Below are 13,470 nucleotides of genomic sequence, written 5' to 3'. Positions count from 1 at the left end.
TGCCACTAGCTCCAGTGGTCAGCAGGGGGACTCGGTGCCTCTTCTGTTGAATGCTCAGCAGGGGTTACCCCGGCTTCACCCTTGCCAGGCGGGGTATCGCGCTGTTGCCTCCCACTCCCGTCAAACCGGCAGTGGTCTGCAAAGGAGAGGCGAGCGTGATTTGAGTGATAGCAATATCACTGCAGGGCTTCGGCGTGTAGGAGCCCATGGGGTCCTCAGGCCTTGCGTGTCTGGCTGCGGAACAACTCCTCAGCGTGTGCTGGAGGGGTGTTCAGGGGGTGAGTGTGTGTCCACAAGTTTGATGACCGCTCCTCCCGTATCAAACCGGCCCTTTCTGTCGGGGTCCCCCCTTGGGTGCTTTGCACGACGGGGGGGGACCGGGCCAATTATCTGCTGTTCCTTGCGGCCCAGCGTCAGTTGACGGCGGGGGCGCTGTGGGATTATATTCACATATGGCGACGGGAATGCCCTTTGAATCGGTGGATGAGGAGAACGTTAGAGGCGGGGCTGGTTTTGCAGTTTGCGCGGCCCCATCCTCCGTTCTCAGGTTTGGTGCCGACCCTATTGTTAGGGTCGGGCGCAGTGACAGCCCTGGCCGACGAGATCCAATCTCTGTTGGCGAAGCAGGCCGCCGTTGTGGTCCCGAGAGAGGACGCAATGTCAGGCGTCTACTCCCGTTATTTTCTGGTGCCCAAGAAAACTGGGGGGGTCAGACCTATACTGAATCTGTCCATGTTCAATCGGTTGATTGTAGTGAGACCGTTCAGGATGTTGACCGTCCGACTCCTTCTGCTTGCTGTCAGGAGGGGGGACTGGTTCACCTCCATAGACCTGAAGGATGAGTATTTTCACATACCCATTTTCCCTCCTCACAGGAAGTTCCTACGGTTCCTGTTTCAGGGCGTAGCGTACGAGTACCACAGAATGCCGTTCGGTTATTCTCTGGCTCCCCACACATTCACCAAGTGCGTGGCGGCTGCTCTGGGGCCTTTACGTCATCGGGGGATACGAGTCCTGTTCTATCTCGACGACATTCTGCTCCTCAGCCGTTCAGAGGAGGTTGCCAGGTCTCATACTCGACTGGTGGTGGAATTCCTCACCAGCCTGGGTTTTGCTGTGAATTGGAAGAAGAGTACCCCTCTTCCCAGTCAACAGGTGGAGTACTTGGGCTTTGTGGTATAATATATTGTCCTCATATGTCCCCCTTACCTATACCCCCCCCTCTCTGTGGAATAAGACACCCCCCTCCCCTGTGTCCCCCAAACCTGTACCCCCTCCCCCCCATCTGACCTATAAAATGGGACCACACCCCCCCCCTGTTACCTATATAGATCTCCTCTTGAGATCTATCCAGGTCTTCTTTTACCTGGGGGATTTCAGCTGATCACCTGGGGGGAAGCCCTCAGCCATTCTCTCTATGTATTCTATCTGTTTGGTTAATAAACCCTTGTTATTATCCAAGCCTCGGTTGACTTGACTGAGAACATTCTTCATCAGGATATCCACAAATATCCCACAATTGGCGTCTACGAACTTGTGACGGACTCTTGCGTCCTACCGGCGTGCTGTATTGTTTCAGCTATACAGAGAAAAGTGAGTATAATAGGATGGTCGACCAAAAATGTATGGCAAGGAATTAAAACCTTCCCGCTTTTCTCTGTGCCAGGTGAACATTACAGAATGTTGTCAAATATTGAGATCATGGCTGAGTAAGAATAATGTGCATTAATATATCTGATCTGTATTGAGAATCGTTACCAGGGCGCGCGTGCACCTGGGTCCTTATCAGGCGGTTCTGAGAGGATGGGTTATATGTGCTATTCCCAAAAGTTTAGGCACAAAGGTTGAAGTGCTATTCCTGGTCGAGTCGGAGCCGACCAAAAGCTAAGGCACACAGTAAGGTTGTCGGATTGCTAACCCAAGTCTAATTCAGACAAAAAATATAGGCAACAAAAGAAGATACGTGAGCTTATTATGATGTGATATCCTTGAAAACGCTACTCTGTTAAAAACGTTCTGTGATTCCTTTGCAAAGAGGCGGGAAGTTAGGACCGAGAAGCTGATGGAATCATAATTAGAAATTACCAGAGTAGCGTCATAATATTCATTGTTTCAACCTCAAACTAAGCCCACAATCTCTTCCATTCCTGAAAACGATGTATTTTGGATTAAATTAACCAATTGATCAATACAGATAGCGGGAAGATGATCACGCGATGTCCTAGTAGTACATGATTACGCGATGTCCCGGGAGTACGTGAATGTACATTAAACGGGACATCAGTCGCGGAAAGTACATTAAACAGGACATTAGTCGCGAGTTCAAGAGACCGAGAGTGTGATTAAACGGTATATTCAAATCTAATATATCGCTGGTAAATTTCGAAATCAGGTTCGGTCGTTATGCTTTAATAACGGTGTATAGATATATCGAGGGTATAAATGCCTTGTCGCAGCAGAGTGCTGGTCGACTAAACGAACAGCGATCCAATACAGTCAGATATACAGACACGTTAACTTATATGTATTAATGTTTGTTTGTCTGTTTAAAGTCTCGTTTGTATGTGCACAGTATAGAACCCGCCGCGGTGCTGTATTGAGTAAAGAAGCCGACTGATATCGCGCCGAGCATTGAGAGACTAGTACCGTTATATAGAGAATAACATTGAAGTGCAGTTCACGCGACAAACTAGGATAGTAATTTCCGGAATCAACTAAACCGGCCCACGGGAACGACCATTTGGGGAAGTATAGTTTTATCGTTTCAGTTTGTTTACGTTTTCACATATGCACAGGCGCGTTCATTCGGTAACAAAACGCTGGTTTAGGAATTCCAGGCTATTGAGAGCTCGTGGAAAAATACTGTATGAATTGCAAAGCGTTATTTCCGAGGCGAATGAGAACGCACGAACGTCGCATGGAGCGATGACGTCACGCTATGCACGCCGTGAAGTTATGATTTTATATTAAACTATCCATAGGCGAACGTAAAGTTTAATGTGCCCAAGGCCGAAAGTGCGTGAAATCCACTTGTAGTATATGTTTTATTTGTATACGTATGTGCGCGCTGCTATTGGAAAATGTTGAGTTGCGGTGGCGAGATGCGGGTTGCATTATCCCAGACCACCGGAGAAACGAGCCGAACATTGCATTGACGACACGTAACGTGCTATAGCCTCTGGAACCACTATTCGATTATAATATACAACGTCAACACAACAGCTTTCTCCGGTGAGTATGAAAATCATAAATATAGATGCTTTGATTGATTGATTGAAAACTTTATTAACAGATTGCAGAATGGGTACAATACAGTACAGCTCAATACACACAATTGTTAAGGGGATGCAGACCAGAGAGAGACTTTCGTCTTGTTTACATCAGGGTCCCCTATTTTCAATTCATCAGGACATATTATGACATACATGACATACAGATAGTCAGTACTGCTACATCTATACATTTATGACATACCAGATTTGCAAATTCAGTACTGTTTGTGATACAAAAGGAGTCAAGAAAAGGGAGTAACTGTACATACACAACTATCATCTCAGTTACAGTAAATTACAACTATCTCAGATCACTTGAGTGTTTATGTTGCTTTAATTTACACATTATAAGTCACATAAAGCTAATTACAATGTCTGTTTCAGAATTATAATACATCTGTGGACGTATTGGTCAGTATGGTTTCCGGTATATGGCAGTACAGGAATTGTAGTCCACATAAACAGCGTTAGATTAGACTTTATACGCTTTTAATGTTGAAAACTTGGGCACAAACAACATAGATTATGTTTAAAAGTAAGATGTTTAGGTTATATTCACTTGAGTTAATGTGTTTATCTAAAGAACCAATGAAAGATAACTAGCCCTTTCCATTGTAAGACATTTTTAAACATGATTCAAAATGTGTGGTTCCACATTCATATGATGCTTGTGTACATATGCGATATGATTGATAAATTATAACACTATCATTACATCCTAGGATGGGATGGATGAAAAATAGCTGATGTTTTGTTAAGCTCATAGACAATCAACAAAGAACCCACTCAAATGGTCTTAGGAGTGGACAATTAACATGTGTTTTTATTTTCAGTGAGGCTCTGAGGCGAGATGCAGAGACCTACACCCAAATTGTATCACAAAAGACAGAAATTCCAACAATTTGCATGTCAACACAAGGTTCAACCGAAGATGATGTGGAGCTGAAAGACAATGCAAATGCCTAGAGAGGACTCTGACCACACCTTTAGGGACTCAACTTAGTATCTCCACTATACTTAGTATAGTAGGAAGTATCGCTTTAGATGCAGATTTTCTCTTTGTTACCACAGAGACTCACCTGACAATGGATAACAACAGGGAACCACAAAATGCATTGAATGAAATGTTTTAAAACAAACATGCCCCCTTCATTTAATTAACATGAATTAGACACAGGTGATGAATTTGCAGTTATGAAAGGCTACCATATTTCCCATACTAACAAAATAACATAACTTGCATGCTATCCCCTCCTTCTATTTTCTGCTTTATAACCAATAACATTCATAACTATTCTTTTAACAAACTAATACATTTCCATGACTGCAAAATTATCGACCACCAAAATTGCAGCACAATTATCTAAATGTACAAGATATCAACAACATTGATCATTTAGCTGACACTTTTACCCAAAAGCGACTCACAGGTTCTGTATGACAGGACATCAAAAAGGGCACAACTCTATCAGCTGAGTAACAATGGTCATCAGAGTGTTGAGTGCCACAGTGTAGGTTAGTGTATTAGGATAAATGCATGACAATAAGGTTAGTTAGAGGTAGATTTTTATTCTTGGTGTATTAGAGGTTAAATTAATTAATACTACTTAGATAGACGAGACAATGAATGAGTATATTCCATGCAAAATACCTGGCTGCCTAGAGGTTTTTTGTTGTGTGTTTTTCTCTATGCTTACAGAGCGGCGAGAAAATTGCAAAGAGAACCAGAGAGGTCACGACCCAAACACCGTTAAGGACAGGTTAGTACGAAGATGCATCGACTCAATGGTAAGTAAAATAAAGAACATGCATAATGGTATTACAAAATTAAAAAAAATGATTTTCCTCTGTAGCAGAAAGGCGTTGAATCATTTATGTGAGGAGTTTTCTAAGGCAGTTTTTATCATCCTCAGATCACAAATTGGTGAGAGGACAGGACGAGTGAGACGACGCGTGACCTGAACCACGAACGACGGTGCGACCAGGCAAGGAGGAACACAACCCAGCGACCTGAGCGACCCACGACAGCATACTACCACCAGGGACGCCGCCAAGGAGCTGCGGACACAACCAGGATGACGACAGCAACCGTGGGAGAGCCGCCATCCAACCCAGCCCACAGACGTCCCCAAGAAAGTGGAGCAGGGGACCACGAAGGAGACACTGACGAAGAGGAGATCAACCTTTGACGGCCTCCACCCCGGCACTGCAGACCACGGCAGACCAAACCCATCACCTACAGATGGGAACCAAAGCCCCTACCATCAAGATGGATTCCGATGATAAGCTTGTCATCCGGTGAGAGAGAGCGTCCTACTGACTAGCCACTACACCGGCGGGCCCTCGCCCTCCATCAAGTGGTACCGCAATGACGAGGAGAGGACAGCGAAACCACCACACAGCACGTTCAAGACCACCCTATCGCCATGCCTCAAGGCCTGATAAAGGGCCAAGCGTGAGCACAGTGGCGGATGTGTGGTGGTGATGGAGAACAACGCAGGCTCCAGGAAAAGAGTCTGCAAGACCACTATAGTTGACTGCTACAAGTGACCCTTGACAGGGAATGGACGGCGACCAGTGAATATTCCCGACTGCATCGTCAAGAAGAGACACATAGCAAATGAGACCTGTGGACCAAGAGACTTCTGAACACACATTGTCCAAATTGTTATGTATTTATTTACTTTTTACTGTCTTACTGCCACACGACAGGCTCACAGAAACATCAACTGAATGTACGATACGTTCAACACACAGCAGGTCACCACAGAAGGACACATCCTTGGCAGAGAACAGATGGTCAACAGCGACGCAGCAACTGTCAGATTCACAAACAAGAGCTGTTTCACAAAGTTCATATGTATCAAGAAAATTATGAACTAAGAATATTATGAAATACAACCAATAAGATTGCAATAACCAATTTATAATAACAATAAGGAATGACCACAGAGTCACATTGAAAATTATATTGTTAACAAGACAGAACCAGTTGGTTTATTCCAAGACACCAAGTTTGTTTTGACCATTGATAGTATACACCACAGCAAAATACTAGAACAATGCATAACGATTATCATAATCACCTTTTATATCAGTTTTTTATACAAACCACTAGATTAACGGTTTAAAATGTTTTTGTACACATTAGCCACTAAGTTAATCCTTATGTGTAAATCCCATTCCTAATAATTATGCACACAATTTTGTTTTTTCACCCTGTGCACTCTGACCACACAGAGACAGTGCATGTATTTAATTGGTTTATTACGATGCCTGTATGCACAACCATCACATTAGCTCCCCTGAGTCACGACATGAACGACTGAAGGTATGCCAAGATATTTGCACAGCGATAGCTTCTAATGATTATGTTAATTGTTGTTTGATATCAGAGTTGAGGACCACTCATTGATATAGGTATTTTGAGCGATTAATAAAAGAAAAGGGTGATATCTATTCCCACATCTCTGATATCAAAATAACACAGACCGCAGTCCAGTCGATCATGTCATGAATCATGTATGTAAATAATTCTATTTTAAACTGTTATGCCAACAACCAGATCACATTGGCCAAAATTTTCATTATTTTAATTGTTTTCTATTTTCACTTTTACCTGTTCCAAACAATCCTGGTATATTATACATTAATCTCACCCACATTATAACAGAGAAAAGTGAGTATTGTGGTATAATATATTGTCCTCATATGTCCCCCTTACCTATACCCCCCCCCTCTCTGTGGAATAAGACACCCCCCTCCCCTGTGTCCCCCAAACCTGTACCCCCTCCCCCCCATCTGACCTATCAAATGGGACCACACCCCCCCCCTGTTACCTATATAGATCTCCTCTTGAGATCTATCCAGGTCTTCTTTTACCTGGGGGATTTCAGCTGATCACCTGGGGGGAAGCCCTCAGCCATTCTCTCTATGTATTCTATCTGTTTGGTTAATAAACCCTTGTTATTATCCAAGCCTCGGTTGACTTGACTGAGAACATTCTTCATCAGGATATCCACAAATATCCCACAGCTTGACATTGAGGTCGAAGCCCATGCTTGCGACCCTCTCGGAGCAGCGTCGGGGGGATCTCCGTCACGCGCTCTGGGGTTTCCGTCTGGGAGGGACGGTTACGGCGCTGCAGGTGATGCGTCTGCTGGGCCTTATGTCGGCGGCCCACACGGTGGTCCCTCTTGGCCTCCTCTTTATGAGGCGGATACAGAGGTGGTTTCTCTCTTTGAGAATAGATCCGGTGTGGGGCAAAGGGAGACGGTTGACGGTTCCTTTGTCGATATGGGGGGATCTCGCCCACTGGGGGAGGCTGGGTATCCTCTCCGCTGGGGTCCCCATGGGCAGCAGTGGCTCCCACGTCACGGTTTTCACCGACGCCTCTATCACGGGTTGGGGAGGGGCGTTTCGGACCCATACAGTGGGGGGCAGCTGGACGGGTCATGCCGACCCAGCTGTCCTGCATATCAATGTGTTGGAGTTGAAGGCGGTCCTCCTGGTCCTCAAACGGCTCGGCCACCTGGTGGTAGGCAAACACGTTTTGGTCAGGACGGACAATGTGACGGCGGCGTATATCAACAGGCAGGGTGGGACTCGTTCCGCCCGCCTGCTCCGGGTGGCGCGCGAACTGTTGCTATGGGCATCCCGCAGGCTGCGCAGTCTGCGGGCGCTCCACGTTCCTGGTACGGAAAATGTGGCGGCGGATATAATGTCTCTGGGCGGTCCTCGTCGCGACGAGTGGGAACTCCGCCCCGACATAGTCAGACAGATCTGGGATCGGTTCGGGGAGGCCTCGGTAGATCTGTTTGCGTGCCGACGTTCTCACAAGTGCCCCTTGTGGTTCTCGCTCAGTCGAGCGGATCATCCCCCCTTGGGGGTGGATGCCTTCTCGACCTTTCCGTGGCCGCCCGGTCTTCTGTACGCCTTCCCTCCTGTACAGCTGTTGGAGCGGATACGGAGGGAGCGCAGGACGGTGATCCTGGTCACGCCGGACCGGGGCACGTCAGTGTGGTTCCCGGTCTTGTAGATGTGGTGGCCGCTAACGTTATATTTGTTCCTAATGTGTGCTCACGCTCAGTGTGCTCAGTGATGATGACACGACACAAATAATTATTACTCTTGAGCACACATTAGGAACAAATACCTGGCCAGGGTACTCCTGGGTCCTAGTGCCCCCCATGTTACACTATATGTCATGCACATGTATTTTATATGTTAATAAAATTGCATTTATCTGTAGTCCTAATTCTGTCACTGTTTGATGTCACAAAGAAGGGTGTATCCGAAAGCTGCCTACAACATTTGTAACATGTGATGAAAAAGTAAACAAATAATTAACTGTATTAGACACTTGTTAATGATGAATAGGCTTCACTTTAGATTGGCCCCCACGATAGCATCTGCAAATGATTTATAGATGTTTTATGAATGTCTTAACAAATCATTTGTTGAACATGAAAAATAAATAGAGATACAGTATAGTCGTTTTTTCATATCCATTTTTCAAAGCATCTACAAATGTGTTACTACACATTAAACAACATTATGTAATGATGAACAAATCAAGTACAAACAATGTTGATAATGAGTTATAAATAATGTAGAACTAATCTGTAAATGTTATACAAATATAGTTATAAATGATTTAATAATCATTTATGAATGTATATAAATGGTTTGTTCATGATTAGTTCATTATCCACTAATGCGTTATAAATACTTTGTAAATGGTATACAAATATAGTTATAAATGATTTAATAATCATTTATGAATGTATATAAATGGTTTGTCCATGATTAGTTCATTATCTACAAATACCTTATAAATGTATTATAACAGGGTGTTATTATAAAGTGCTACCGATAATTTATATAAAAAAAGAAAAGACCATTTACAAAGGTGCGGAATAAAAGTATTGCTTTTCCTCCCCCAAAAATATTGATTAATGGATGTATAATTTAACCATCTATCTAAAGCCTACATAGCCAAAGGTTTGCCTTGACATAGTGTTATCAGTATCAAGTGTCATACCTTTTAGGGTTCAGGGGAACCTACATGTTATTTCTGGTGCAGTCACCATCATACATTGTGTGAGCATACAATATTTGACATAAAAAAAAAAACGGCCAATGAAATAACTCCAGTTGACCAGGGAATTTTTTTTTCTTTTTCAACATCTGAAGTTTTATTTTCAGTCTTTTGAACCTCCATGTGAAATCTGTTGCAAATACACCTTTTCCTCAGTGAGTGACGAACATTTATTTGGATATTGTTCTGGCCGTTTTTTAGCAGACAATGTGAAAACATACCAATTTTGATACTTAGCTTCAAATGCATCAAATCCTTCACTATGATTGTCATCCATCACTGTCCCAGCTATCTGGCTCAGTGTCCTTTTCATTTATATTATCTGGATCTACGTCAACATCCAATGTCCAACATCCAACATCCAAGTTCCAATGCTTGTTGAACATTATACCTCCTCTTATGTCTTTTTGCCATTTTATTATAAAACCAGGGACAAGCTCCTCTCTCTATCCTCTGAATGACGACTGATCTGCGAGAGTTACAGTTTAAACATTAAAACCTCTTAGCAAGCGGGGGCCCACATGTGGGCCCTTTTTAGGACGATTTGCCAACCGGCACTTTGGCGACCCCTAGCATATTTTGTAATACAATATATATCGATTTGAAGGCTTATTTGTTGCCTGTCGATAGTGACAGAATCCGCCAAAATCCGTTCAGCGGTTCTCGAGTTACATGCCGGTATTTGAGGCTTGTGCAAAGTACACTGTATTGCGCAAAATACCACTCCCGAGTCTTGGGGCTCTAGTTCCGTTAATCATTTGGCGATCTCGAAAATGATTTTGGAGGGTTGAAGCCAATGAGTGTGGCTTTCCAATGATACCCCATCTGGGGATGTATGATCTAGGTGAAAAACTAACGAGCAAAGACAGGAAGAGAATGAATTGAAGTCTATGAGAAAACTGAGTTTTTCATTGTACACAGTTTAGCAAAATCACTCCTCATTTCTGAATGGATCTTTATGAAGTTTGGACATGTACTACATAAGGCTTCAGGCTATGGGTGCATCTGGATTCGTAAGCCATACTACCTCTGGACTACTAACTACTACAGAAAAACTTGAGTAACAAGTTTTTCTACAACTCAAGTTCAGACCTATGTTACTCTATTTCATTAGCACTAAAAGTGAATTTTCTTTCTGGAATCCGAAACTTCAGAATGTCATCTTTCAAAAGGCTCATGCATATGCTATAAGTATAAAGTATGTTGTTTTGGTTTGCAAAAAAATATGCAGTCCTCAAAAACTAAAATTGCCACTTTTGGGGGCGCAGGTTAAGAGGTTTTAAGTACCCTGCATCTTTGGTGAAGATGTTATCCTCTAAAATAAGTATGCATGTGCTGAAGTATTTGTGTGTGTGTGTCTCCGTCTGTCCTCAGGTCCTACCTGGACGAAGACAGCACTCTGACGGATGGGGAGACGGTGGTGCTGGTAGAAGACGTGGTGCTACGGATTGCCTTCGCTCTCACGGAGGTCAAACGTCTGCTCTTCATCGGCAGCATCACCGACTCCATCAAGGTGTGGGCTCACTTTAAGTATAGCCTGACCCGTCAGACCCATGGAACGCCACACAAGCTAGCTCTCTGTCCAGTCTGAACACGACACACCTACCATAGAAGTAAACAAATAGCTTCCCGGCGAAAATAGTCATCAATAAAATCTATTTGACTTACCGTGGATATGTGGTGGTGTCTTGTCTCTCATCCCGTCATGACTTCCTGGCGCTGTAATCACATGAAAGTGTGGAGAAAAGATGAGTAGTAATTTTCTCTGCCGTCGATCAGCCTCACACACATGGAGTTAAACCTCAATATAAATGCCCCTGTGCGCACTCTGATGGCCCGTTGCCTTGGTAACACACAGATAAACAGAGAAATCATCTTTTTATCCTATACTTTAATGTGATTACAGCACCAGGAATTCATTACAGGATGAGAGACAAGACATCACCACATCACCACGGTAAGTTAAGTCAAACAGATTTTTATCAATGACTATTGTCACCGGGAAGCTATTTGTTTACTTCTAGGTGTGCTGCGTTTACTTCAGACTGAAAAAACGTTGCTTCAAAAACGAAACACACACCTGTCGCGACAAAACCATTGAAAACCATAGGGAAAAGGTGCAGGCCTGTTAAAAAAGGCATCCAATGTGATCACAGCCTAAGAGTGTATTGAATAAATCATATTTTAGGAGGCCAAAACTGGGCTATTGGTTGAGCAACACAGTGTGAGGGGAAGATTCTAATTTAAGTTTTTCTATGCTCATCAGTTCATTGTGCTGCTGTATCTGATGACCTATGTCGGGCTGGAAACTAACGGACTGACCCTGGTGATAGTCGGTGAGTTTCTGATCCATTCCCGTCCAAAGTATATTGGTTGTTTCCATCCATCATTCACCATATTCACACAGCAGACATTTTGCTCTTAGCCTACGTCATACGGTTGAGATTCCTTTCCGCCCTGAGGTCAAGTGAGTCAACCCAGTCCTCATTTCAAATGAGCAAAATCTTACAATTTAAATCTCATTGTAGTCATGGACTGTATTGAAGAAGTCTTTTGATGGAATCACATACAAAATTGGTGAAAGTAAAGTTGAGTGATGCTGCTGATACCACTGTGATTGTCACATCCCACCTGACTCTGCTCACCTCCCTCCACCTTCTCATGGACAGTTCCCCTCTTATCTTCCTCTATTTTGTCCTCATCATCCTCCATTCTATCCCCCTCCATCCACTCATAGACAGTTCCCTCTTCCTCCACCTGCTGGACAATTCCCGTCATTACCCCTTGGACTCATTGAACATTTATGTCTTTAAGTTATCCATGTTCCTCAGTGTTCTCCCCATCGTGTTGTCTCTCCCAGTTTGCTTGTTGCCTTTTGTATTCCCTTGTCTTGTTTAGTGTTATGTCTCCAGTGTGTTAGTTAGCGTATTTGTTATCAGTCTTGTCTTGTATTAGGCCATGGTTACACTGGGGAAAAACAGCAACGTTTTATTGCTGAATGATTACGTTTGCATGTCCAAGTTAAAAAAAAAATGCCGTTTTGGCAGGAAAACACATGTCCCTAGCGGGAACGCTGAAAAGGTGTTTTCGTTTTGGAAACTTGCCGAAACTCGCCGACAATGGTGCCATGTCATTTGCGCGAGCCGGATACAGAGCCGTTCTTCCCAATGCCCATGTGCAGTAGAGACCGACGCCAAATTCTCCCCCTCCCAGACCCATGTCATGTCAACAAACCCTTACCACGCAAGAGTCGACTGCATGAGCAGCTCAGAGCTCCTCTTTCAACATAACAAGCATTAAACAAAATGGCCCAGTCATCTATTCACTTTTGTTTAATACATGAGGCGTTGTCTAATGTTATCTAGCTACTGATAGCTCCTGATATCAACGTCTGATATCATCAGTTTGGCACAGTGGCGGCCGGTGGGTACTTCGCCACTATACCAAACATTTTGCAAACATTTACAGTACAGTACCACGCAACAGACTCATGGCAAGACGTGAGCAATTCGACTCACGCTCACGGCAATGAATCGGCTCTTATGAACGAGTCGCTCAGCTGTTACTACAACAACACACAACCAGTCAAATAAAGTATAGTCTAGACTCTAATTCACAACTTGAAACACAATATATAAATAGAAAAGTTAGAAACAAAACTCGCCCCGTCTCCAAACACAGGCAGATCTCTCCCTCTCTCCTTCTGTCTCACACACAGCGCGACGTGGAATCGATTCGTTACACAATCAGACCTATTATATACCAAGAATAACTTCAGTATGAGTACAGGGCTGTACACATATTTTGCATATTGTTAAACGAGCCAAGGCTAGCTATTAAACTATCGATATGAATCGAAAATCTGGGACCCTGACAAGACAAACGTCTTTCTCTGGTCTGCATCCCCTTAACAATTGTGTGTATTGAGCCGTACTGTATTGTACCCATTCTGCAATCTGTTAATAAAGTTCTCATTCATTCATTCATTCAAACATAGACGATATTGAACAAGCCATAATCCACGTATTTTCAATCCGAGAGAGCTGCAGTAGTTAAATCAATGAGCCATCGACACAGTCAGTGTGCGGTAACGTTATT

The 13,470-nt window shown here is 43.6% G+C and overlaps 1 protein-coding gene across 1 annotated transcript in view; it reads left to right on the top strand.

Moving 5' to 3' along the window:
• rtn2b (reticulon 2b) overlaps window positions 1-13,470 on the top strand; it is a 68,013-nt gene that overhangs the window by 38,125 nt on the left and 16,418 nt on the right. The window contains exons 3-4 of the mRNA XM_084320840.1: window positions 10,747-10,885; window positions 11,639-11,708. Of these exons, the coding sequence (XP_084176966.1) occupies window positions 10,747-10,885; window positions 11,639-11,708 (209 nt within the window). The remainder of the gene's footprint in view (window positions 1-10,746; window positions 10,886-11,638; window positions 11,709-13,470) is intronic.

Source organism: Notolepis coatsorum, assembly GCF_963971535.1.
Source record: "Notolepis coatsorum genome assembly, chromosome: 8".
Taxonomy (NCBI): domain Eukaryota; kingdom Metazoa; phylum Chordata; class Actinopteri; order Aulopiformes; family Paralepididae; genus Notolepis; species Notolepis coatsorum.
Note: the sequence above shows the minus strand (reverse complement) of the source record. Positions and strands in the feature narration are given on the sequence as shown.